The 27613-nt window shown below is 42.8% G+C and overlaps 1 protein-coding gene across 1 annotated transcript in view; it reads right to left on the bottom strand.

Annotated features, from left to right (window-relative positions):
• mei-41 (ATR serine/threonine kinase meiotic 41) overlaps positions 1-27613 on the bottom strand; it is an 84427-nt gene that overhangs the window by 31582 nt on the left and 25232 nt on the right. Inside the window, exons 16-37 of the mRNA XM_077658011.1 lie at positions 26418-26510; positions 26228-26289; positions 25921-26016; positions 25727-25841; positions 23378-23630; positions 22405-22479; positions 22108-22221; positions 16846-17040; positions 15111-15275; positions 13212-13304; positions 12456-12613; positions 11768-11887; positions 9382-9480; positions 7472-7586; positions 6800-6868; positions 6552-6640; positions 6029-6161; positions 5112-5248; positions 4860-4974; positions 3852-3989; positions 1623-1791; positions 751-920 (exon numbers count right to left, since the gene is read on the bottom strand). Of these exons, the coding sequence (XP_077514137.1) occupies positions 751-920; positions 1623-1791; positions 3852-3989; positions 4860-4974; positions 5112-5248; positions 6029-6161; positions 6552-6640; positions 6800-6868; positions 7472-7586; positions 9382-9480; positions 11768-11887; positions 12456-12613; positions 13212-13304; positions 15111-15275; positions 16846-17040; positions 22108-22221; positions 22405-22479; positions 23378-23630; positions 25727-25841; positions 25921-26016; positions 26228-26289; positions 26418-26510 (2773 nt within the window). The remainder of the gene's footprint in view (positions 1-750; positions 921-1622; positions 1792-3851; positions 3990-4859; positions 4975-5111; positions 5249-6028; positions 6162-6551; positions 6641-6799; positions 6869-7471; positions 7587-9381; positions 9481-11767; positions 11888-12455; positions 12614-13211; positions 13305-15110; positions 15276-16845; positions 17041-22107; positions 22222-22404; positions 22480-23377; positions 23631-25726; positions 25842-25920; positions 26017-26227; positions 26290-26417; positions 26511-27613) is intronic.

The raw sequence follows: 27613 nt of genomic DNA, 5'->3' as shown, positions 1-27613 counted from the left end.
TTTGCCGTACTGAAATAACGGAAGTACCAAGCGGACGAAAGCTAGGGAGGTTCACATTGGCACCGGAGCGGCACGATGCCTTTGAAAAACAAAAAAAGAGAGATCAGCAATATGGCAATAATTGTTCTAAATGGTTCAGCTGGCTGGCTGATATGCCCGGCTTATACCCGTCGTCGTCGCGGGCATGCGGCGAAGCTCCGAAAACAAAACTCACCTTCTGTGAATCCAATTCCCAGGTGTCAAGGGGATTAAGTATAATTTGCTGACAGGGTCTAGAAAGTCAACCTTCCTCTACAAGTGGGTTAATTCAACCTGCCCTGCCACCTGACTTAGACCACCCACTAGCAATTACATGAGCCCAACACCCAGTCTTCACCCAGACAGATAAGCTCAAGACAACTTTGTCAGGTTCAAATAAACACTACTGGGGGAAACAAAACAGAAAGTACTGCAAGACACATACAAGCCATGCACTCATAAAAGTGATAGCCACTCAGAAACAGAGCAATATTAAATTTATTTAAGTGCAATAAAAACTGAAGAGACCACTTCTATGAACCTAACAGCATAAGGAATGACCAACTGTCTTACGCTCATAAACTATGCTTTCAGGCACACTGTAACTGTAAACATCAGGGGGTGAGCCATGAACAGATAGACCACATGCTGTGGGACGAAACTGCTACATTTTTCTTTTACAAAAGGTAGCACATGTGGGCACAGTAGCACAACATGTCACAGCGCACTTGCCTGTAAGAACTGCAGGTTCTCTTGTACACGTTCCGGACAGCTGTGCAGGTATGCCTCAAGGTGGAAGAGAGCACGCGTGTAGGCCTGACAGTTGAATGACACCCGTGCCAGTAGGTCCTGGGGGATACGGGCCACAAAAGCTGCCTCCTCAGGGCTCAGCACTGCTCCCTCTGCAACAGCGCGCGTGCAATACAGTACCAAGTTATACCACAGTCCTGAAGTCATTTAATATACTTTCTAGTTGTTTATGTTGCTGATGATCCTGAAGTCATTTAATATACTTTCTAGTTGTTTATGTTGCTGATGATAAAAACACTTGTTAAACAGAAAGAAAAAGACAGGATTTAACACCTCGAAGCTGCATACAGGCTACAAGGAAAGCATAGCGGATGGCTACAAAGTGTACGGAGAGTACACAGCACACTGCTATGGAAATTACACCTAGAAATGCATGCTGACCTATGCATCACCTAAAGCAACTCTCTCATCTGCTGCAGGCAGTGGTGAGAAAACAAAAAGATAAATATTAGTAAAAACAGCTCACTGTAACATTTAAGAAGGCAAATTTGAAAATTGAATAGAATGTAGGTGATTCAAGCCTGATACAGTAAAAGTATAGGCTTCTGCGTGCTTTTAGCAGCTCCTCCAAGCCTCTTTGAGCTGGCAGTACAAGCCAAACTTTGGCCCATCCTAGCTTCACTTTTGCAGGAGCGGCATGCTTTGACTTTTTTGTGAGGTCAATTGGAATTTCACAATGGCAAGAGTGCCAGTAGTGATGAACAGCAAGCACGAATCTCACTACGAGGAACTCCATGCAAGCTCACTTTGACAGACAAGTAGACAAACACGCAAGGAAAGATTGTACAACTTACGCGATGACGATGATGACGTCCCCGCTGCTGAAGGGGAGCGGAACATCTTGGCACGCACAGCTAGGTAGTCGAGTATGGAGAAGATGGTTTGGGAGCAGAGATGCAAGAGACCAGAGGCCCCATCCGCCTGTTCACAGTGTTGGAGGACTGCCAGCACTTCAGTCATTACCTGAGCCCATGCAGGAAAGAAGAGAGTGTGGGCTACATCATAGCCAAAACCGGCATCAGGCATGAAATGGCATATGAACCACTTCTCACTACAACTGTAGTTCACTTCAAGTCTTTTGCCACCTTTGCTCCTGTTCTGGCATTATGTACCAGTGGTATTAGCTCTTCCCAGCACATGCTGGTACTGAACGTCCATGGCTCAGCTAGTAGTGAAATAAAGAGGCTGACAGTTTTATTCCCACTTCCATCAGCCATACTTCATTTTCTGACAACTGCTTATGTGAGAACCTTCATGCTTTGAGAGGAAGTGGACACTTTGCTGGATAACCAATGATGGACAATATTTGCATGAGACCAGTGTAAATCTGATGATATGCATTTCATGTTCAACAGGTTGACAACTAACATCTCTAAGGTACCCACTAATGATCTTCTCATATCTAGCACCTCACTGCTTGCTTGGAAAACAGAAATTGCCATGCAGCCTGACACACAGGATAAGGCATGCATACAGACTTCTTACTCTGAAGTACCACGAATAACAAGAAAGAAATGCATAAGGAAACCTAAGCTGAAAAACAGGCTCTGAATGGTAAGAACTGCGCCGCCAGCGACTCGTTCAAGACCTGTTTCCGTGCCCGCCAATATTATCACTGTGTTCATTGAAGGAGTCACCATCGAAGCGCTTGTTGACGCTGGCGCAGCCGTTTCCGTTCTGAGTCACACGCTCTGTCGCCGACTTAAAAAAGTGACAACACCTCTTCCTGCTGTTTCTCTTCATACTGCCAGCGCCCAGGACATTCAACCAATAGCCGCTTGCAGAGCCCGCCTTCTTATCGAGGACGTTTCGTACACAATAGAGTTCCTCGTCCTCGCCCGGTCATCTCACGATGTCATCCTTCTGAGAGGTACTGGGATCGATGCCCCGCACCTCCAGCACGTGTAATGCAGGAAGTCTTCCAAGGCGCTGCGTCGCAAATGACTACCAGGACAGTTAAGATCCAGTCCAGCAGCAGCGATCAGTTCAGAGCATGCATGAGCATTAGAACATTTAGTGCTTGTCGTCGTCTTCTTCCTTAAGTGTCAGCCGCCGATGTTAGGGAGCCGAAGGCCTGTCTTACGGGTAATTCAGAAGGGTAGACGCTCGGGCTTGTTGGTTCATTTCAAGGGTAAAAAATGTAGCGCAAAAAAGATGGACTACGAAAGACAGACACACACAACGCTAACTTCCAACATCTTTGTTGGAAGTAAACGCTGTATGTGTCTGTTTTTCCGAGTACTCGTCTTTTTTGTGCTACGTTTTTTATCCTTGAGGCTCTGAATAACTAGTTCTTCAAATTCACTTTAGTTTCATCCCATTATTTCAGAAAATTTGGCTTTGAAAAATTTTTACACTATACAGGGCTTTTTTCACCTTTCTCTCAGATTGTGGCACACCTAAATCTGGCAAAGCACACTGCACTTACAATAGTGAGCTATTTCAGTGCACTTGTCAATTTATCTGCTATAATGCAATCTCCTATTTATTATAATAAAAAAATTCTAGACAATCAATTTGACTGATGTGGCAGAGCATTGTATGTGTGCGAAACTCCATACTTTCTTTACTCTCCTGTGCCTACCACTCCTCGCCTCCACCCTCTCATTTTCCCTCTCCCTCCTCTCTCCTGAAAGTGGAAAGACCATTTCCCCTCTCCACTTTGCCACCTGCTAAACCAAGGCTTCGGATGGACGGAAGAACGGACATTGGGGTTTTATGCAAACGCATTAAAAAGAAAGACGTCGGCAGAAGTATGCACTCCCATTTCATTTTACCATGTGATGTCTAGATGCTACAAGGCTTTGTAAAGAAAAGCCATGCTGTGTCCCTTTGTACGCTCCCCTTCTCTCATAGGCACAGGAACACACATTATTAGTATTAACATTTCATTATTAATCTCAAACGACTTCTCTTCAGTCAACGAGCATGATCAATTGCAGGGTACAGACCATATTTCACCACAAACAGAGGGAGTAACACAGGCAAAACTTACTTGAGAGAAAAAAGAAAACAATACACACCTGTTCCCTGCCTGCATCGTCTGTGTCAGCAAGTACACACACAAGCACTCGTGGCAAGAGGAACAAGGCCAGGTTGGAGTCATTCTTGAACACTAATGAGCAGGCCTTAAACACCTGCAGTGCCTTTTCTCCTTTCACCTGTACACCAAGAGTTATATTCAGAGCATTACATACTGAGTTTAACATTGTTGCCGGAGAGCTAAAAGAAATTGAATGTCATTCTGGAATAGATTTTCAAAATTTATGAACTTATTGGTACGGCACACTTGTTTTCAAGATCTTAGCAGAGTGGATACATTGGTTTGAGGATACAATATAAAAAAGGCAGGATTGAGAACATAGCTAAGGTCGGTTGCGACAGAGGGACAGAATCGAGTGTGGCTCGGGCATTTCATCTGGGCACAAAAGTCACTTAAGTGGCATTTCATGGCCTCACTCAACACCACTAGCTCATTGAATAGTACTTTCGTGATTAAAAAAAAAAAAGATATTACCACCACTTGCACGGTGCAACGAAATATCAGAATACTAGTATATATGACACACTGCAAAAATTTGTTCCAACTTTACTTGTGGTGCATTCTTGTGTTCTCTTTCTTTTTCAATAGACGGCACCACTAGTTCAAGGGTCCCTAATAGATGAACAGGTGTATTTGTGGGCTGGTGCAAAAGTGTTGCATTGTTAGATATAAAATACAGAGTGAAAGGGAATCTCAATACGTATACCTACAATACTATTGGTTACAGCCCAGAATTATGCATGCTCCATATGTGGTCTGCACTTCTTTTCACGCTAATTCATGCTGCAAATACGCTGACAGATTACAGGAATATAGTGTCAATGCACAACTGAGAGCACAGAGGGCAATAAACTGCAACACTAGGAGGTAAACAAAAAATGAACAGTGATCAGAAGGACATGTTACCACAACAGCAGTGAGAGCTACTTCTGTCATGCCATAAAAAAAAAAAGAATTCATGCTCGAAGAAAACGGAGAGCTATTAAACCTTGTCCAGAAGATCAAGTGTCCAATTTGCCAGCCAGTCACGAAAGTTTTGAGCATAATTGGTGCCAAACAGTGGGTGTGGGTATTCCGCTGAGCCACTGTTCGACATGATGTACCTGAAATGAAAGTGCATGCTACATGTCAGATGTTTAGTTCTTTGCAATGACATTACAACAGCACTGTTTAGGTGCTCTCACTAAAGACAACTGTCACTTTCTATAGGGCAGCTGGAAAATAAAGCAAAGATCCAAACCTAGAACTGAGCATTGGGGTGAAGATCTCCTGCACTTCAGGAGAAAAACTCTTCCACAGATTTCGTCCAAGAGTAGACCTCGTCTCATTGCACTTGTAGATCTTCAAAACCTCTTGAATGGCGTAGGATGAACAGTCCTGAAAGCGTGCATTCGCTGATTTACATACACAGGCTGTTTTCAGTTATTTCTGTTCCCATTCCCTATTTTCCTCCCTTCCTGGAATTCCAATAAACCCACTAGTTTACTTGAATATATGTACAATACACAAACCTCATACAGCAGGATGGTGTTTCTCACTTAGAACTGTAGGCTAGAAAGGTGGCTTTAGAGCTCACCCAGGAAAGGTGCTTTTAAAGGCCAGCAAACACTCTGACATAGAACCCTAATCAAGCAGTCGTAACCGTTCCTAAAAGATAGATGTGAGAGGTGAAAGAAATACATCTATTGCCAAATGTCGCTTATTCCAGCACATTTAAAAGTTAACAAGACAACCAACTCTGTGATGAAATAATTTTCCCTGTTAACCAAAGCTGTGCACTTGAGCTAGAGTTATGCTAAACACACTAAATGTGAGGTTACTTTTTTGCAAAAATAAGGTTATGCCACCGAATGAAGCCTAACTTTTGCAATAACATTACCACAAACAAGAAGGAGAAACAATCTTCCTAAACTGTTTGAAAACGCGATTCCTGGAACCTAAAAAACTTCGATAAATGGGATACACTACAAGATGTCATGCAGCAACTGATTTTTATTACACATGCTTATTATAGTGATAAAGCAAAGGTTTCAAGAACAGTAAAATGAAAGAAGTAATACATACCAAGCATTATTTTTTTTTTGCTTTGTGTAGAAATGTTCTCTCAGGTTTTCGAACCGGCAACACAACCAAGCCCCAACCCATCACCATACACACCTGGACTCTGCTGTCTTCAGCCGCAAGATAGGAGTGACACAGTCGTTGCAGCAGGTCAACTGCAAAGCTCTTGTCATCAACACCCGTGTGGACGGCAACTGCTTTTTCAGTTGTCAAGAGCTTTAGTTCCAGCCTAAAAACCATGCGAGTTTGATTACTAGCCGAGCCTGTGAAGTTCTTGCGACATTTCTGGTAAAGTCCACACTGCCTGCTCCCCAATAAACTGCATATGTCAACACTTGGTATGTGTCAAACATATAGGTATGCATATGTTTGAAAACGCTAACCCGACAGTGTGCTCCACGGACGCTTGTTTTCACCTATTTCACTAAAAGCTGGGCTATAACCTGTATTGTCATAAGATAAGAGGGAAATGGACCACAAGCATATCACACTTGAGCCCCATATTCAGATGCAGGACATGTAAAATGTCTGCTATAAGCTGTTATACAGTAAACAATTTTTTGTTGTTGTTGTTGTTGATTACTGTATGCCAGTGCCCGTATAAGGCACCAACACTCACCTGCCAGGATCAATGGCTCCAAGTTCTCCAAAGCATTCAGCCAGGAGAATATGAACTTTAGAATCAGCTTCCCGGCATCCATTCAGAAGCTGAATTTGACAGATGAGAAAAGGCATCATAATGGAATTGAGCTCATTTTCAATGTTTTGAAGGGTGGGTGCACTGTGAAAATAGTTATTTGTTTTTCTTTTCTTTTCTACATTGCAAAATATTGGCAGGAAGCATACAAAATAACTTTTCTCACTCACCTGAACAATCAGCCTTGACACCAGCGGATCCAGAGACTCTCGAGTGAGCAAATGTTCCGCCAGCTCATTCTATTGAAAGACAAGGTGCCAGAAATGTGCACTCATGCACACATGCACGCACACATGCACGTGTGCATGTGAGGGCTGTTCACTGAGATTTCCTTCTGGCCGTAAGTTTTTTATTAAGTGACGGAAGTGAAAGATGTCACACTAAAATTAAAGTTTGGGGTGCCTTCTTTCATAGGAGCACATCAATTTTTGACACAGTCTCAACCAGTATGCGCTCCTCCCTCTCCTTAGTCTGTAAGCCACTGCACGCCACCACAGAAAAATGAGGACAGCCGCTTAGCCTCACCAACCTTGTAGTTGAAATCTTGCGACACCAGACTGCTAGCAGTTTCCCAAAATGAAGGAACATCTGGAAGACACACTCTTTGCATTTGTTGAATGGGTCCCCCATGCCATGCGCCATTGTTGTTGCCAACAGCCACTCTCATTCTCTCACATGATGTGCTCATGGGAATGAGAATATTCAAAACTTTCCCATAAATGTAACGTCATTCAATTCCAAAACAAAACAAATTACAGCTCAGAAGACAAAGCTCATTGAAGACCCTGCTTAAAAACAGCCAGCAGTTGAACCAAAAGCTAAGAAATACAGAGCTGAAGTACCTGATTAGCTGAAAGCACCTTCTTCAGTTTTCCCAGGGCCAACACACGAACATCCAGGTTCTCATGTGCAATGCCATTCAAGCAGCGGCCTAAAATGGTACTCAGGTTGTTCTCTCTGTGGATAACGCAAGGCAACACATCATCTTTAACACCAGGCCTGTGAGAATAGTATTCAATAATTTTGAATATTCCGTCGAATACTAGTAAAGTATTCAATATTCGATTTGAACTGAACGCTTGGCATTCAAAATCTTCAACTATCTATCTAAAGCAAATAACGTTTCTGAAATGCTTGCTTCAAGTGGTTTCAGTTCAGCTTACTTCCTGCGGGAAGGCATCACAGAGCACGGCTAAAAGCAACAGCTGCACAACAATGTAATCACAATTCAAACCAGCTGTCGAAGGCTAGTGACAATCAAAAATGATAAAATGGCACAACTGCCATGCATTCCATTTGCATGTGGCCCAGCTGAATAAGCAGCAAACTGAACTCCCAACAGTCCCGTAGCTTCTCGATGCACGTGTCGCGTGTTACTGAAATAACCAAAAGTTTGCTCTCGTACTACGTACCGCTTGTCCGGGAAAGCAACCACCAGGTTGAGCGAGCCAAATAAGGTATGTAGTTCAAATCTTCACTAGAGGGAACGATTTGTATACAAACTGACAATTTCATTTTTTTTTTATTGTGGAGCTCCATGAATTATGGCAGGTGCAGACACCTGCACGAGGCACGTGATAACCACGGCTCGGCCATACCTACCTCAGACATTGCAAATGGTCGGCTCTGTGTGTAGGTCGACTCCCGCTGTTGGAGACGGCCATTTATGTAAAAGGTCAACACAGCTCCAATGCACTCTTTTGCTTTTTTTTTTAATGTAATGGCCTAATGTGTTAGAAAAGCATAAGGTTTTGAAAATACCTATTGTGTTGTTCAATCTGCCTTGTGTGCAAAAGTATTGACTTTGAAATTAATCAGAGATAATCACTATTTGCTTCGAATTCGTTTCAAACCAAAAAACCACTATTCACACAAGCTTATTTAACACCCAATGGCAATGATGATAAGGTAGGGATAATACAATGGACGACGGGGATAAGGTGTGCACAGCTGGCACAAGGCTAGGTTAATTGAAGGGATATGGGGAAGCCTTTGTCTTGCAGTGAACATAGTTACCCTGCTGCTGCTGATGATGATGGCAATGATGAAACGCATAGCTAAAGACTTGCTTTTCTCAGATTTAAATTGTGCCAATGATAAACATAAAAAATTAAAATTAAAAAATTTCTTTTGTGAATGTCTACATGGGCTCTTTACAGTAATACTAGAATTACACACAGACAAGCGTTGTCCTACAATTCAAACCACTATATGCTGCAGACTTCACTACACGCATGAAGCTATATGTAGCAAGCTATGGAAAGGAAAAATGACAGGGGTAACGTAAGAGACAGAACGCGGAGTGGGTTAGGGAACAAATGTGAGTTAATGACATCCTAGTTGAAATAAATCGAGAACAGGAGGTGAACTCAGTAAATGCATGTAATGCGGAGAATACATAATCAGTAATCCCTCAGGGTGACAGAGTGGATTCCAAGAGAAAGTAAACATAGCAAGAAGCGGCACAGAGTCAGGCAGGTAGATGACATAAGGAAGTTTACAGGAATGGGGTACCCACAGTCTGTGTACGACCTGGTTAGTTGAAGATTCAACGAGAAAGGCATTTGTCTTTCAGTGGACGCAGTCAGGCTGACAATGATTATTGTTACTATATCATGCACGCAGTAACTATCTAATACTCCTACAATTTGTGCTCATATAGTGCAGAGCTGAATGGGCAAAAGCTGCCAATTGAATTAAGCTAGTATGTCTAAATAGAAGTCAGGAAAATTCTTCCAGAAATAATAATTACCCTTTGTTCTCTGGAGTTGCTACAGTGTGTTGAACATGTTCAAGTTCTGGAAGCTCGGAAATAAAGTGAAGGTCATGAAAAAAGCTGATGTGATGCTCTCTGAAAACAGAGAAGTGAAATGAGTGCACACATCGAGCACACAGGTCACAGCACTCAGCTCACAGTTAGCATGCAGTGCTTCAAGTGGGAGTGGGAAAATCTAATGAAACAAGATAAGGAAATTTTTACACATATATGCTATCTAAGCATAAGTAAGACCTGAAATTTACCGCCTACAGAAGCAATGTACCGTAATAACGTAGGCTTTGGTTTGTGAACACAGAGTATCTGGGGTTATTGTCTCCGGGGTAGTGAAGTTTTGTTCATGTCATTCAGATTAATTTTAGGCAAAGCAGAAGCAAAAAAAAAAAGACATGTCACCAGCGGGGACTGAACACACAATCTCTGCACATCATGTGCCCTACTCTCAGCAACTGCACTGCAACACTGGAAGCCATAATCACAGAGAAGTAATCAACACGCCCTTCACTCCTTTGCACATGCTTCTGAGCTCTCAGTAGTTTGCTCTCCATACCCAAGACAAATCCACCACCACTGCATTTCAAATGATCTCATCAAAAACACGTTCACTGCAATTTCCTGTCCAACAACTTTATTCAAACAGAGCGGCTTTCATGTAGAGCGCCTTACTACTTCAGTGGAGAATCTGCAACACTTTCATTGCATAAAAAAAATCTACAATCGACGTTTTTAAATACTGGTACTGCACTTGAAATGTCACAAATATCTGCACTGCTTCCGAGCATGTCGGACGCATGTGAGAGGTTTTTGTCTCAGTCCAAAGGCTGTTCAGTACCCTATGTTTCTAGACGTGAGCAAAGCATTTGACAGTGTTTGTCATAGCCTACTCTCTACTAAACTTCAAATGTTAGGATTTAGAGGCTTGTTTTTGCTATTTCTTACCAATTTCTTACAGAACAGACGGCAGCTAGTCTTGGTCACCAATTTTCGCAGGAGTTGAACTGATATCAATACTGGTATACCCAAGGATCCATTCTGAGCCCTTTGCTATTTAATATCTTTGTTAATGATCTAGTTAACTCAGTGCCCGGTCGTTTGTTTCAATATGCTGATGATACGGTTATCATTTCCTGTGCGGAGCACTTTTCTGATGCTATTAATGATCTTCAAAGTATTTCAACAAAAGTTATGGACTGGTTCGCTCACAATCTTATCAACGTTAACGTATCCAAAGCTAATCTGATATGCTTCTGTAACCTATTAAAGAAGTTGACGCTTGACCGGTATTTACTTTTACATACATCTGATTGTGCCCCGTGGTCCTGTACTCCACTGGTTTATGCTTCCTGCATAAAATATCTTGGTTTGCAGTTTGAAAGTGACTTATCTTGGAATTCTCACCTTCACCATGGCTGTCAGAAATTACGTGCTCTTTCTTGCTTGCTGTTCAATATTAGACACTACATGCCTTTTTCAAAAACCATTAGAAAAGCAATAATACAGGTTACAGTGTTTTAAGGTATGGCATAACGGTTTATGGGCATTGTGCGCTTCGTTGGCAAAACAGACTTAACTCCATCTTGCGCTCAATCTTAAAAAACAATGCTCACGATTTTCAACTTCCAAAGGAATGTGATGTTATTAGTTTTTTAAGGCTCCCAAACTTTAATGATCTCTTATTTGAAACAGTTGTACTCAAACATTTTTGGGAAAGTGCGTACAAAGTTGAGTATGTTCCGAGTAGATCTCTCAGACCAAAAGGGAGGTATAGCATTCCCCGGTGTTCCACTCGCTGGTAAAAGAACTCGTGCATTCTATGTTCCTTCGTTACTAAATGTGTTGCCGTCAAGTGCATTTTCTGTGGGTACAAATTATAAACTAAAAAAACTATTGCATTCATCTGTTTTCATCTGACCTTTAACTTTGTGTTAAAATTTTTGGTATAATTTATCACCAGTTTTGTCTCGTCGTTCCTTTCATGGTCATATATTACTGAACTTTCATCATCTACACTCACTGCCTGATATACATTTGTTGTTGATGTAGTTAATGGATTCAGCGTTTTTTCCAATTAACTGCGAGGTGTGATGTGTTCAACGTTTTATTGCTGTCCTACTTTTCTGTTGCTTTCTGTTATTCTTAGTTTTTAAGTACCGCACGTGACTTCTTGCTACCTGCCGGGCGCTGCCATACAAGCCCAATGAGGCTTTGGCAGACCTGAATCTGTAGTGTCTTTGCAGTGCAGAAGAAATTGATTGATTGATTGATTGATTGATTGATTGATTGATTGATTGATTGAGTTATTGATTGACTGATCGATTGATTGAGCTCGGGTTTTTTCATTTCACCCAAGATGTAGACTTACCTATTGTCTATGAAGAGAAAGTTGAAAATGCTTGTTGCACCTTCGGGATCCAGCTTGAGCAGCGGCAATAATGTGGCAACAATTTGACTCAGCAGTGGTCCTGTGGATGCTGGCTCTAGGCTAGGAGTAAGATATTAAGGAAAACTTACTCAACTGTGCTAACGGGAATTCAGGGGCCCATTTGATGTGCCAGAGTATTTCGAGCCCATATAACTCAGAACCACAGTTTATTATTAAGAGCCTGTCTATCACCTTTTACTGCAAGCATTAAATGACACATGTACATCAAATCAAAGTGACGGAGCAGTTGGCAAAAAAATGAATGAAACAGTTCAAATTAACCTCACCAAAGAAAATCCGCAAAAAGAGTTTTCAAGGAAAGTGCCAATGTAAGGGTATCAGCATGCTCCCTTTTCAAAATATGGCAGTGAGCCCTTCAAAAGTTTAATTTAGTTTTTTTGAGTTTATATCCCCAGTGATCTATTACAGCTCTGCACAAAAAAAAAAAAAAACATGCCGAAGGCAGGTTATGAAAGGATATTAATCACACAGGTTATTATCAATGGTACAGCTGCCAGAAGGCAAAAGATTGCCCAATTCTGTGCCCATCTGGTTATAACAAGAAGACCACAACCAAATGACCTTTCAAATAAAAGTGCAACATGAGAGGCAGCTCAACGATACCTACTTGTGGATAAACGTGCTCCATAGACCAGTGTTGATGGATGGAAATTCGCCATGATTAAGTCGCAACGCCAGCTTCAGTGTTGCCATGAGCTTCATTCGAAGCGCTGTCACATGCCGCTGCCCCATGAGATGGAGGACGCACTCTAGGCTCCTGAGTGCCTGCAACAACACGTTAGAAAGTTAGCAGCATGCTGCAGATTTCTCATCGCAACCTAGAAAAAAAATTAAACAAATTCTTTTTTTTTTTCACAAAGAGCAAACAAAAGGCCTAGAAAAATAAAAGCTTCCAAACCATCAATTTAGACAGAATCCTTAGGATTTACAAAAGCAGCGAGACATTTCACCACTTCCAACGGCAAAAATAAGTATAAAAAAAAGAGGGTGGCAGAGAGACAGGACTGCAACTGTTCTCGGACATTTGTTTTTACTTTTTGTGCCTTGACAGAATGCTAATCCTGAGACTTTGCTTATGTAAATATTTCTTTGTGTAGTGTACTTACCATGTTCATTCATTCCTAAGGCAAACCAACTCAGTCACCCAGAGAATGCTCACTTAGTGCCAAATGCAAAGACTGTAAAAGGAGCACTTGTTCATTGCTCACAAGCAATAATTCTTCATCCTGAAAATGCACGGTCATGCACACTAAATCTGGACACAGCACACATTTAGTACTGGAAAAAAGGCACTCAAATGTTCTGAAACGTGCACTTCGAGTGTAGAATGGGAAAATGAGAAGAATGTGAGCGTGTTACAAACCTCCTTTTTTTTATCATCTGGCACACTCTTGTTCACAAGCTGGAGGTCAAAGAAAGTCAGGAAACCAAGCAGCCTTGGCTGCAGGAACTCAGCCTGGAATGTTGACAACGAAAACAAAAGGTAGACTGACCAACTATTAAAACAACATAACGCTTGGAACATTATGCCAAACACTGTAATGCAGGCCTATGTGCTCGTCTGAAATTTAATACTACACTGGCTATCACTGAAACACGTGCCTTAGGAAATTGAACTTATAGCTCAACAGCCATTAGGTATGGTGTCTTAAAGCATCGGCACCAAGCCATTCCCACAAATGTTGTCTCTTAGCTTGAGACTGCAACTTCTCGATGTTCGTAAAGTATCAATAAACATGTGACTGAAAATCTTCTGAGCCAATTAACTTGAGCTTCTAGTGTAAAATACACCCTCAGACTAGAGTGAATAAGTGGGAATTTTTCGGAGATGTGAAAACACTGTTAATAAAGGTGTTAAAAACGCACCAAAAAATTTAACGGTGGGTGGTAGTAATAAATAGCACTGCACATGTAGTGCTCGGGTCTTTTTTTTCTTTTTTGAGGCATAACACAAAATTACCAAACAATAAGCAGACCTCATAAAATGATGGCCATTGGTTTCGTCTAGCAAACGTATGAATATTTTATTGCACAATCCCTCTTGCTGAACGGCACAACCCGTTAAATAGCAGCCTACAGAAAAAGCCTTTCCAGATAGCATAAAACGCAGGTTCATGAAAGTTGACTGCTAAAATTTAACCACAGAATAATTAAGATAATGGCTCTCATATTGCTTAAGTATCCCATGATTTATTTTATTTGTGGGAAATAATTTTGTTATGTTTCATTGTTTTCCTTGCTAGCTATACATCTTTCACTTCACTAAAGACATAAAGACATTTGCTTACATAAATTTGAATTTATTCTTCAGTGCTGAACTAATATGTGCAGTGTCCATTTTGCAAAAGCAATGTGTATTAAGAATGATGACATAAACAAGTACCCCCCTCCATAAAACAAGAAAAGAAGAAAAAAAACTGAGCTTTGTATATCTCAGAAAAAAAAGAGCTTTTATACACTCCAAGAGTGTGTTTTCAGTGTGGCCTGATATCCTAAACTAGAAACTTTCCTGATCTTAGTGTCATCATGCGGCTCTGTAAGCACTACTATGCTGATGCATGCTTCCACAAGATAGTACCATGTCTTCTCTACAGTGAGCTTTATAAAAAACAAACAAGTGCAGTAGATTAACTAGTTATAATGACCAATAAGAAGCCTCTGGGCATGATGGTGCAGGCAATAGCTGATAAGCAAAAACAACAAATTACCTATTTACTCAAGTAATAAACCCACCCCGCCACTTTTGGCATTCAGGGTGTTCTTTTTTTTTCTTTAAGCATTGCTTTTCTTAGCACATTCCTCAGTTCCATGCCATCTGCAGAGCTGGCCTTGGCAGCAAGTCAAGATGCTGCACACTGATAACATCATGAGATGTTTATCTTTTGACAAGAGCGCCTGTGCGGGTGGCATGCCTGGTGAACATGGCAGAGCCCCAAGAGGCTGTGGGTACTTGACAGGAGCGCTGGCGGTGGTGTGGCTTGCTTATTTCTACTAAGCAAGGTTCCTGCAAATGAAAGATCTACTACTTTCCTTAATATACCTGAAACTATGCTCTAGAAAATAAATGCCTGCAATTTTTGAAGCGGGATATAAAAGTACAAAAATAGCCCAAATTTTAACAGTAAGAACTGCATATCTACTCACGAATAAAGAAGTATTTCTATCACCAGGGTGCCCCTTAAAAGAGTTCAGATTAATGAAAATCCACTGTACTGCCTACTTCCACAGTACCCAGTCTACTGGACTTCATCCCAGCTCTTACCAAATCCTTGGTGGAACGGATGGGGCGAAAACCATCTTCCCTGGCCAGCACCACCAGGCCGTCGTGCACCTGCTCATAGTGGCTGCCCAGGTGGAAGAGAAGCTCATTCAAGATGCGCTGGAAGTCAAAGCGAAGCACATTGCCGATGCCAAGGCCCGTCTCTGCCTGCCAAGCAAAGGAACATCACAGAAAAGGTTAGTCTTTGCATGTTAGACATGGCCTATCAGCAGCATTTCCTTTTTGTGCACACTCCACGCACAAACTCATATGACGTCCAGTTGTGTAAAAACAATTTGCAATATTCTAACAAAGTGGTACTGCTGAGCATAAATGAACAACATAGCATCTTTCATGCTAAGACTAATAGATGTTGACCACTGAGTTCACCTTCCTAGCATGCAAAAGGTATTGAATGTCTAAACCTGCTAATACAGGACAGCCATTTATAACTCCCTTGTTTCCCTTCAATGTTCTTATTTAGCACCATGGAGTACAAATTTTACCTTTGCTCAAAAATAATTTATTCCTGTTACAGCAGAATTTCAATGGCATGAGAATGGTTGATCTGAATAATGGAATGAAAACTTTCTCTGAATGTCCCAAATAGTATGTGTTTCGTGCAATGTTCTACATTTCGGGATGAAACAAGCACTTTCTTGGACACTGGTGGATGGCACAAACTGACAAACTGCAATGCAAGCAAGAAAAGAGAGAGAAGAATTCAAAAGCAGGGAAGCAAATCTCAACCAGGCATATGACCGGTTGTCTACCCTACACAGGAGGAGGGGGATAAACTTAAAGATAAAGAAGGAGCGGGAAGGAAAGTTGTGCTGGTCCTGTCCATGGAAAAAGGTTAAAGTCATGGCTCTGTTGAGGCCGATAAAAACAAGGAACGTCCACGGTGTGTCCACAGACAGGTTCGCAATCTTAAGCCCATAGGTTTCAAATATATAAACAGCACTTTGGGAGGCAAGCAAATGCTTGCAGGCAGCCAGGGCTGTCCACTCTGGAAAGCAGTGTAATCTATTGCATGCTGAAGTGTCTGCGTGGTAACAGCCACCTCCTCAAACTGCTTCCGCATGTGTGTTGACCTTTTAAGCCCCAATGGCAGCGGTCAGGCCTCAAACAGGCACGAATTTAGTGCAGAAGCATCACAGTGCATGACTTTGCCATAGAGGGAGACGACCCTGCTGCTGGTGAAGTTGGGATGATTGATAACACTGCCTACAGCGGCGATTAAAATGATGAATGCAACAGCCAAACGTTGCATGCCTTTCATGTTTTGAGACAAAGTGCCACTTCTAAAAGAGACTCCTCAATGAGACTGGTAAAAGAAATATTTAAGCAAACACCATGAACGTATTTTTTGGAGAGATATGAAAAGAAAACAATGAATTTGCATTTCCATTACTCGGTTTCTTTGTCCTGGATTGCACTGGATAAAAATAATTTTAAATATTATGCATCGCTATTTCCTGCTCTCCTGGAAAATTCATATGAGTGAAATGCTTATGAATTACGAAGGCTTTCTGTAACTGCCCTCCTCTGTTGCATCCGAGTCACCATACGCAAACTGGATAATACATCTGCATTTAAAAACTTCGAAAACGGAACTAAATAAAGTACAGAAAATGTGTCTTCTGACATGAACAAGCAAGAACCACATAAACTATGACATCATGTCACCATACTTGACAATACGTTAAACAAATGATGACTATGCCTGAACTTGTACCTCGACAAATGATAAGGCAGTAGCCAGCTGGTCACCCGAAGCATGACAGACAAGGTAAGGGAAGACGTGCTTGAAGTTGGTCATCAGCAGGTCTCGACGGCAAGTCTTGAGCTCCTTGGCAAATCCCCGCAGGAGACGAGAGCATGCGGGCTCAGCTTGGAGTACCAGTGGAGGCAGAAGGAAGCGAAGCATACTCTGCAAAGTGCCACAACATGCACATACAAGACATTATGCTATGTTCTCTCTGTCACGTTATGTCACGTGAATTTTAATGCCCTGAAGCTGCACACAGGCTACAAGGGATGCCGTACTGGAGGGCTCTGGATTCAATTCTACCACCTGGGGTTCTTTTAACGTGCACTGACATCACACAGCACAAGAGAGTTTTGGCATTTCACCTCCATCAAAACGTAGTTGCCGCAGCCTAGATTGGATACTGTGACCTTGGGATCAGCAGCTGAATGATGGGCCCCCACAGCAGGGTACACACACAAGATGAAGGGTAGTGCCTCCCCATTAGCAATAGGGTAAGACTGCGAACATTGTTGTGTGACTGTTCCACCTTTCTTTTCGTTCTTCTCATTGTTTGGATTTGACTACATGCGTTAGTAATGGCTTTCACTGTCTATCCACACGGTGCGGGCTGGGCAACATTACTTTTCTTTCTTTTTTTTTTTTTGCCCACACTAATATATGTCTAGCCACACGAGCCCGTTATACTTAGTGGCACGGGCAGGGACACTTTATTTTTCGTTCTTTTTATCGTTCCACAATAATTTTTGTCTAGCCACACGGGCTGGGCAATTTTATTTTTATTTCTTTTTTCTGGCCACACTAATTTATGTCTAGCCACAGACCTCAGCGGGTGAATGCTTAGCTGTGGCCATGGAGGTAAACATGGTCAATCGTTGTATCTATAAAGAAATAGTATGGCAGCTTTGGCAGATCCTTGCTGATACCATTTATAATGCCAGAAAGCACGTTAAAAAAGTAGAGACAATATGCGCTGACATCTCAAAACTAAGTTATATTAAATAAAAATATAGAAAAAAAGAAGGTATAGCAGTACAGCAGAAATAAACAACTTAGAAGGCCAGACACCAGTGACACATTGTCATTTGCTTGCACACAGCAACAGCCACATTGGGAAACACTTGCTCAAAGGGGCTCTGAAAGGGCTTCTCAGTAAAGGTGCAGTACTCCTGCTATGTTAAAGGGATACTAAGGCAGCTTTCGAATCTGCTAACCTCCCAGGGTTCTGAAGTAGACTCGTTGTTGATTAATTCTGTAAAGTTTTTTTTTTTATTTTGGCTAAAACCTTGGCGCAATCACCAATTGAAAGTGTGGCGTTAAAATCTCCCACGTCCCACACGAGCACAGGAGAGGAGAACAGCAAAGAGGGAAACCTCGTCCATATCGGCTATATATAGGCCAACGTGATGTCACGTTGAGGAGCCGGGAATACTTCGAGCCACCCGAGCGAGCTTTCAGCAAGCGTAGTTTCTCACGCTGCGTGCATTGTTTGTGTTAAATGTGTTGCGGACGTACAAAATGTGTCAGCTGAGTTTGAGCACCAGGTTGAACACGAGGTACTGGGTGCACGAACAACTATGGCCGCGACTGTGTCGTCTTCCATTGTTTCCCTCAAGATCAAAAGCTCGCAGCACAGAGGGTTGCTGCTCTGAAGAGGGAGACTTTCAAGCCAGCCAAAGCAACCGTACTCTGCTCAAAGCACTTTTGTGAGAGCGGCTGCATGCAGAGCTTGTCGCTACTGCGATCTCTAGGGCTTTCTGTCAAGGAGGCATGGCTGAACCACGACACCATTCCTTGGATTTTCACGCATATGAGATGCATGTCACCATCACCAAGAAACGCCTCTCCTGAAAAAGGAAAAGTGAGCTAAAGGCTTCGACTTCCGATTCTAATTTCATTACTATAAAACAGTTCAGTTCTCTTTGTGTGAAGTGTTGACAGCGATCAGTCCTTGTAGTGTGACCCCGCGATGTGACGGAAATGCGCTTGGCTGCATTTGCATGTCTCCTTTTTTCACACAAGGAGACACACTACAGGCCTGTGTGCTAATTGTCGCGTAACCCATTAGTGACACGATTATTTGCATGGGACCGGCTGTTGAAAAAAGCCCACTGTTGTGTCGGAGGTCATGTTGGCTCTGCGAGATGTTTTCCCACACATATGGCATGTGACTGACATGCTCATGGAGCCCTTGTAGAAGCTTTACAAAGGCTGAGGCATGTGTCACTCTCTTCAGCATAGGTGCAGCCAAACCTCCTGGGGCGTGATCTCTTGGGGCGTGCTGAGAAATGTTCGATTCGACGCGTCCAAGCAAGCACTGAAGCTGTTGATATGAGGCATCTTGTTTTTCCACCCGTTGCTGCCTCGTCACTAATACCTATGCGAATAAAATGAAAACATTCGATAGAGGTCTCTCTGGTTTGGGATGCCAATTTAAGAAAGAAATGAATGCCAACCAAGTTCTTGTAAGAAAACACAGCGTTTCGATACCTTACTCGGTTTCTTCGTCAAGGTGTGACTGCAGGCAAGTTAACCGCCAGGTCGGGAAGAACGAATGGTTCCAAGGGAGCGATTAATATTTCCTGGTATCTGCTGAACATGCACAACACACATCCTGTGGTCACAAGCCTAGCAGTGCTTGGCCACTACGCCAACTGTGCTTCGCTTATTTTGACATCAGCTTTGTGCTGCTTCATTCTTTCCATGAAATAACAACACTGGGGACTCGAAGCAGGGTATTTTGTACACAATGCCTAGGGCCATTTCTTTAGGAAGACAGACTTTCGGGCGGTGCAAGAGACATCAGATGGTGGTAACCAGCTTGAGTATTGTTCGCACCCCTTCTTTTCCAAGAATAAGAGCTGAGGTTTCCCCGACACCTTTTAAGCGTGGAATGCATATGCATATTTCCGCTGTCACCTGCTTGGGCTAGGCGTAGAATTGTTTTAGTTCCATTTCTTTTGTTTGGCTTTAGGTGATATGTGGCATGAACGAACTGGGGTATCTTTTTCTTTGAGGTCAGCAAAAAAATAATCGCTACGATAGCTTTTATAACACTGTGGAAAGCTGTGATCTACATGGAAAGCAGCTCCAGATCCATGTAGGCAGCTTCTCCGGTCCTCAATGTGACGTCACGACCTCTTGACCAATCGCACACACCGGTGTGACCTGCGGTGTGCCCTGTAGCGACGGATGCATATTTATGCTAAAAAAGACGATTCGCACTTGTTTTTGCTTAATCTGGCTTCGATATTCGAGTATGCAGCATGAAAAATTGTAGGACGCTGCTGCATGCCCGATTTTCACAAATATTCTCCAGCAAGAATTTTTTTAATCTGTTCTGTAGAAGCTGAATTACCTGCAGTCAAAATTTTAATTTCGGCGTCTTCCTGCCTTTCCCTCTCGTGACTTTTCGCACACTCAAAGGTTGGCGCTCCTCCACAGGCCCCACTGCCGATGTGCTAGAAATTCCCCAGGGTGCACAGCTTTCTGGAGGTGTGAGGTTCGATCCCCAGTGCCGCCGGGTACCCACCAGTGATAAATGGGTACAAGCTTTCCCTTGGCCTGGTACTTGGCTTATCAGGGGCGAAATGCTTGGAAAATGGGTCTTTAAGCGCACCTTGAGTAATCGAAAATACCTTGTGCCATGGCACTGTTTGACCATAGATGCCCTTGCGCCACAAAAATCCATAGTCATCATAACAATCGCTGAACAGAATTACGCAGGAGTGTGCAACAGAGGAGGGCGCGAGCATGAAAAAGTCATTGGAAAGGACTCGCCAACTTTCACGTGCGATTGCGGGTTCTTTGCTGTGTGTAGACGAGTATTATTTGGCTCAAGGGCTCACGAAAAGAGAATTTATTAAGCGAGTTTATGTACTCTCCTCAGAAGGTGTTTCAGAGCCCCTTTAAGAAAGTGCAAACGTTAGAGATACTGCACTATACTGAGGAACACATGGCTCGTGTGAAGTGATCAGCGGTACATGTGCTATTGCACTCATTATGGCCTGCAACGCGACCAGAATAAACCAAGTGGGGATTCGACTTGATGAAAAATAAAAATGTGCTTCAGACAGAACTCAATTTGCACAGACAGATAAATGAATAAATTTTCAGCCCCTCTACGCTTCCACAACATCTTGTGCGTTGTAGCTCATACTGAGTCTGAGCACAATAGTATACATGAACAAACCATATATGGTATGAGATCCAGGTTCTGGCTGCTACCTAAAGAAATATGACGCAATACGTACAGTTGCGTTCAAGCACCGAGAGAAGTCACTTTCAGCACAACTTATAATTGTTCCTTGTTCCCCATGTAAACTGATAGGATTTATCTGTGTTTTATTTCTTTTTGACTGTCTAAAGCTTTGAACTGACACTTTTTGCAGTTACCTTTAAATTGGATGCCCTTCATAATCAAGACTTCAGGAGTTTCTTTGCACAGGACAGTTCACCTGCTGAAGCTTATACCTGTGTTACATGGGCGTTTTCAACGACAGTTTAGTTAACCACCAGTTGAGGATTTCAACTGCCGTTGAACTCAACTGGAATCGCCAGCTGTTTCACGAGCACTTCGCGTTAAGTTCAGTTAGCACTCTAACCACATGACCTCGCATCTAGAGTGAACTGAAAATAAGCAAAAAGCAGTGTATGCATTTTTTTCTTATTGTAAATGATCGTAGTGTATATATTTTTTCCTATAGTGACTTCTTTTTGTGTATTTTTTGCTTTGGAGTAGAAATACGCGCGTGTCGAAGCACACTGAGCCAAGACAATCCGGTAAGGGGGCAAGTTTTTTGGTCCGTAGGTCGCCATCTTCTCAGCTGGCCGTTCAACTGGGATCCCCGATCTCAGTAGAACTCAACTGCCGTTGAGATTTCAACGGCAGTTAGCATTGCCGTGTAACACCACTAACTGCCGTTCAGTTCAACTGAGAGTCAACTGAACTGCCGTTGAAAACGCCCATGTAACACGGGTATTATATTATTTCATGCTCAAAAAAAAAAAAAAGAGAGGGATTTCCACGGTTTGTACAGTGTTATGAGAGTTCTTCAATTAAAGGAGGCAAGCTATCTGAACAGAAGAAAATGAGTAAAAAAAAAGCAAATGGCTCGCAAGAAAAAAACACAAGGACCACATAAAATGCCTCCATACATGATGCACAACAAAGAAGGCAAGGTAAACAAAATTCTACAGACATAAAAAAAGTACAGATACCCAACTCACAATGAGAAAGCTCCGAACATCAGTGGATCCAAATATGCCAATGAGATTGGTGAGGAAGGCATTCACCGAGAAGCCACCTTCTTGGTACGACTTCATCATGCTCTCGAACAGAAACTGCAAGAAAAAGAAAAAGTTCACCACATCCCGCAAGATACTCCTGCTGTAAATACAGAAATTACGCGTTCTTGACACTAACATAACAGCAAAAGAGCGAAGCTAGAAATGGGAAACTTATTTCGTGACTAAATCTCCCAACATTTGGAAAAGAGAAAAGAGACACTAATAGTTATTGCTTACCTTGCCTACAAGGGGACGGAATGTCTTCAATATGACACCAGTGGAGGACCCCATACATTCAGCCATTTCCACAAGCTACAACAGAAAACCAAGATAAAAATATTTACAGCTGCTCACCCTCAGTACTATATAATGAGTGATCAGCACTGTTCATGGGACCACAGATGGCACCACTCGTGACTGCCACTGCTACTGCACTGCCACCGAACAAACACAAATAGCCGCCGTAGCCTATGAATGATTGTGTGCATTCGTAGCTGAGGGAAAGCGTACTCTGCAGTGCGATATGAGTTAGGGCCTCCAGTTCAAATTCGTTCAACCAATTTGGCCTCTGGAAGAGGATGGAGTCCAGGGCAGTGCAGATGTAGTATGGCTGTAGGATGTCAGTGCCTGTGTACCTATGTATACAGTTGTCTATCTTTCTGCTGAGGAATGCGGCATGTGTATGGACCAACGGCACCGACATGAAACCAGGCGAACTAGGCTAATACAGCTAGCAATATAAAAGACACGAGCCAGCATCTCGTCACAAATGGAACGCCTGTCCATAACAGCCATGACAAACTCCCAGGTTACTGCCATACGCACCACGAATGATAGTGAAACTTGGCTGAGATGCTCACAATGACCCACTCTAAGTGATCAATGTGTTCACCTGCCAAGCTGGACGGGTGGTTGCTGGCCCCCTTTTAAGCATGTCTGCCACCAATAGCGATCCCAGGTCTCTGCCGCAAGTTTCAATTCCTTATTGAACTAATATCTCCAGCTTTCTTTGCGACAAGTTCTTTCCGTATGCCTGGTCACACGTTTCTAATACGTATTTCACATCAGTACTATGCTTTCTCTATCAAGCCTCCTCCGTGACTTGACATAAACTGTGATGTGCAATCATCCACAACTTTGGTTCCAGTTAAAAAAAACCTAAAATGAGATGTCCATAAGTTCCACATTCCCAATAGGAGGTCCCTCTCACCTGGTAGTGTGCAATGTCAGCCACGCCGGCAGTGCGGCACAGCAGATGCTGCAACAAGCACAGCACAGCAAACGCTTGCAAGTCCTCGCTCTTCGAGTCTTGTCCAACACAACCCACAGCTGTAAGCAGTGTGTCTTGCAGACGGGAATTTTCTGACTGCCAGGCATTGCCAAGAGCCTGCTTCAACCTTGACACAATGGCACTGTGAACGCTGGGGTCTCCCAACGACACCAGGGCTTTCAATGGTTGATCCCTGCAAAAGGACCACGCTGCCTTTGGGGTTGAATCTTTTTTTCACAGCGCTAGCTTTTGCAGCCAGACCCTCTTCCCCGAGATCACATGATCATTATTGACAGAAATAATATCACCACATAGCAAAGTCACACGACCTATTAAACACCTTGTATATGACCATCTTGAGAACACATATACAACCTTCAATGCCACCTTACAAAATTATGTAAACATCACTTAAACTTCTGTTGTGGTAGTAGTTTATCAATGTGCTTTCAAACAGCAATCCATAAACCCATTCGGTTTCTGGAAGATATTTCAAAGGAATCCTAGGTGCTTGTTCAATTGAAGCCCAAAACAAACTGAATCACGCCCCTACAGCAACTTGCATATTTTGACAGGAGCTGTTCAAAACGGGGGCCAGTGTTGTTGTTCAGGTAGCAATTTGCAAAGACAAATTTGCAAAGTGGAGACTTTCTGTACTTCTAGAGTTTTAGCATTCTCTCTCTCTCTCTCTGTGTGTGTGTGTGTGTGTGCGTGCGTGTGTGTGCGTGCGTGCGTGTGTGTGTGCGTGTGTGTGTGTGTGTGTGTGTGTGTGTGTGTGTGTGTGTGTGTGTGTGTGTGTGTGTGTGTGTGTGTGTGTGTGTGTGTGTGTGTGTGTGTGTGTGTGTGTGTGTGTGTGTGTGTGTGTGTGCGTGCATGCGTGGAAAGAGAGTGCAAATGTAAGGCAACTATTGTCCTTTGGGAAATTTTGTACACAGAAAAAAAAACAAAAAGATTACTTGCAAGGCAGAAGAGAATGCAAAAAGAACCTTAACATAGCACTAACCATTTTAAAAAAATTGGCAGTGGCTTAGCTCAGCTATGCCAGGTTATACGTAGTGAGAGCGTTATTATGCAGCGTTATTATGTATTATGTAGCACTGTTCGTTATTTCTCTTCTCGACAGCTAACTGCCAGGCCACAACCTCGAAGTGTGACGAGTCGAGTTTCTCCTGTCTTCGACGCCACTCAGCAGCGGCCCGGCTCTCCTTCTCCATAGCAAACGGCTACGCCGCCACTGCCTCACCTCCCCTTTTTATTATATACACACGGCAGAGCACCGCCTCCTCACACATGCGCAACCCCAGCGCAGCTGGCTGCGCGCAATGACATCACATGCGGTGCAACGCTGCTGCTCCTCGTGCGGCGCGCCCCGGCTGCGCGCTATGACGTCACATGCAGCACACCTGTTGCTTCCTGACGGCGCGTCGGCTGCGCGTTATCACGTCACACACGGCACACCTGTTGCTCCTCGCACATGCGCAGAACTGGTCTTCCAGAGGCACGGCGAAATGCTCGTCTGTGAGAGTAGTGTAGCTCTCGCTACAAAAGAAACTGAATACCAGATACTAGCTAACGGCAGACCACTGCCCCGGTTCAGGTCTCTTCTTATGGCCTAAATGAGTTACCTAATCAACAACAGAAGAAAAGACTGTCCAACCGTAGGAGGGCATCCAAGTTTATAGTGTACTCTAATGTATTTGCACTAGAATACTATGGGACAATAATCTCTTGAGCAAACTTAGATAACTTTTTTGCACGAGCAAACACTAAATCGTAATTGAAAATTAAGATAAAGATATTCATTTGCAGCTTTTTTGTGCAAAAAATACAGTAAAGACTAATCCAATTTTACTACCTAAGAGCACTAAAAATATTTAGTGCTCTGGCATGCATCAAAATCTTAGCAAATGGCAAACTTGGCTATAGCAACATCAAAGGCTGCAGGTGGCTAAGGTAGTAAAATGCATTCATGAAAAATCCTGAGAGAAAAAGATCCCTCTGCGTAAAAACGATCAGTGCTAGAACATTAAAAACAGCTTTCCTCGTCGACTTTGATTCCCTCTATCTACTTTTAGTAGCGTACAAATATAGATGAAAAACCAAACAGAACACAGACACTTAGCTCCCTATAGCAATCTGATTGGTGTATGGTACACAAGTTTTCACTTAATATCTGCCCTTATTTAACATTTAATCTCAGGAAAGTGCTGCCTGGGCTCACCTAAACAAACCTCAACTCTCCCTCACTGGTAGACTTCCACAGCGGAAGAAGAATATCAATGTTCTCACCCAAACTTCATCCTGACAAGGTAATCGGCGTCCTCCAGAAGGTTCAGCAGACCACCAACCAAAGCATCATCCATGCGGAGATGGCGAAGGACTTTGGGGAGGCGAGACACCATGGCTGCACAGATGGAGATGCAACAAGCGTCCAGAGCTTGCTCTGAATCATATACCACAATCGGCAACACATACACCCTCACCTTTCCGAACAGAACTGTGACTGGAACTGCAGAACTTGATGACACAATCGCTCATGAGTTTGTCATCACTGAAAATAGGAATTACTGAACGGTTGTCTAAAAGAGAGAGAAAAAAAGAGACCACATATATTTATTTATGCATATAGGGTGAGCAAATGAATGTCAGTCAGACAAAAGCATGGAAGAAGTGCAGCAAAATGTTCAAAGATACCCGATGCACAAGTGGTGTGAACCAGCTCAGGGTGATGTTATCCACGCATGTGAAGGGAATTCGTGGCAATGCTTAAGGTCTTTTGTCTAAACTAACCTGCTTCACATGCACAGCAGCGGACAGCACTTGGTTGTTTCCAGTCGCTCCCATATGGCAGGCTACAAAATGAAATGCAGAGTGAATGACTTCCCTATGTATTTCCTAATTAGGATATTTAAAAAATGCAAACACCAGCACAAATGCTTATCAGCTAGCTATATACTGATACCAGTGAAGTAGTACTTGCCTTACGGCCTTTCCGGACAAAACGCAGCAGAGGTCACAGATACATTCAACCCATGCCAACAGGCTCTGCGCAGGCGCAGTCTCAATGGCCAAGCTGAGAATGAACAAACAAAAATTAAGTGCATATAAAAGGCATTAAGCTGTAGCCTAAGCGGCAAAGACAATTTGTGATTTTCAGCTGAGCTCCACAGCTTCTATTCATTTTGTAAAATACAGAAAAAAGAGAAAATGTCAGAGAACTCTATCCATCAAGTGAGCCTTTAAGTGAGCTATAACCAGTGACTACCTAATATCTCGAGGATCATTTTATTTTGGCGTAACGGCGCTGCTAGCTAGGCAATACGGCCAGGCAGAACCAAGCACACTGTTCCACTGGGCTCTGGGAGAATAGGCAACTTGCCGTTAGTATTACGATAATGACACCGCAAATGGCACCGCTGAGCGCAGGTGATACACACAGGACTCCTCTCATGAAAAGTGTGTGCGTTTGGATGCATACAAAAGCAGTGAGTATGGTACAGGGACTCCAACAGACTTCAGTCTGTATAAGCAAACAGGCAATGCATGAAATCACCTCAAGTGTACCTTCAACAAAAGCGAGCCCTATCTTACAGAATCCAGGACACACAGAACATATGTGAGTGCTGCATATATAACGACGACAATCCAATGCAAGAGTCGATTTAGAACACAGGCAAGCAACGAGTCTCAAATCCAAACTTTCTTTGTTAAGGAAGGACGCAGCTTTGAAATTCGAAAAAGTTGAAATTGATGTATCCTCTTGTATGCCTCATTTTTTATGCTGTCCCAAAGTTTTGCTGTTGCAATCAACAGGGAAGTACTATAAAGAAAATTGCTTCGTGAACCGTGGCAGCTGTGCATTGCAGGGAAACGCTTGAACAACATGCGTTTTTTTCCGTTGAAGTTTTATGCCCAGATATTCGCCTTGCAGAGCAGATTTCTTCATCATAACTGATTTATCTATTTTTGACCAGGTTTGTTTTGTTGCACTCCTAGGAACCACAGTACAGGTGATGGCATTCTTTGTATTTCAAATTTAGGAATTTTAATTTCTTGTCCGAAATTTTCTTCTCACTGTAGATATGTCAACGAACACTGTATCGCAAAAACTTTAAGGCCAAAATTTGTGTTTTGCGGAAAAAAAAAATTATAAGATTGCCTTAACCTGTAGCACAC

Source organism: Amblyomma americanum, chromosome 3 (assembly GCF_052857255.1).
Source record: "Amblyomma americanum isolate KBUSLIRL-KWMA chromosome 3, ASM5285725v1, whole genome shotgun sequence".
Taxonomy (NCBI): Eukaryota; Metazoa; Arthropoda; class Arachnida; order Ixodida; family Ixodidae; genus Amblyomma; species Amblyomma americanum.
Note: the sequence above shows the minus strand (reverse complement) of the source record. Positions and strands in the feature narration are given on the sequence as shown.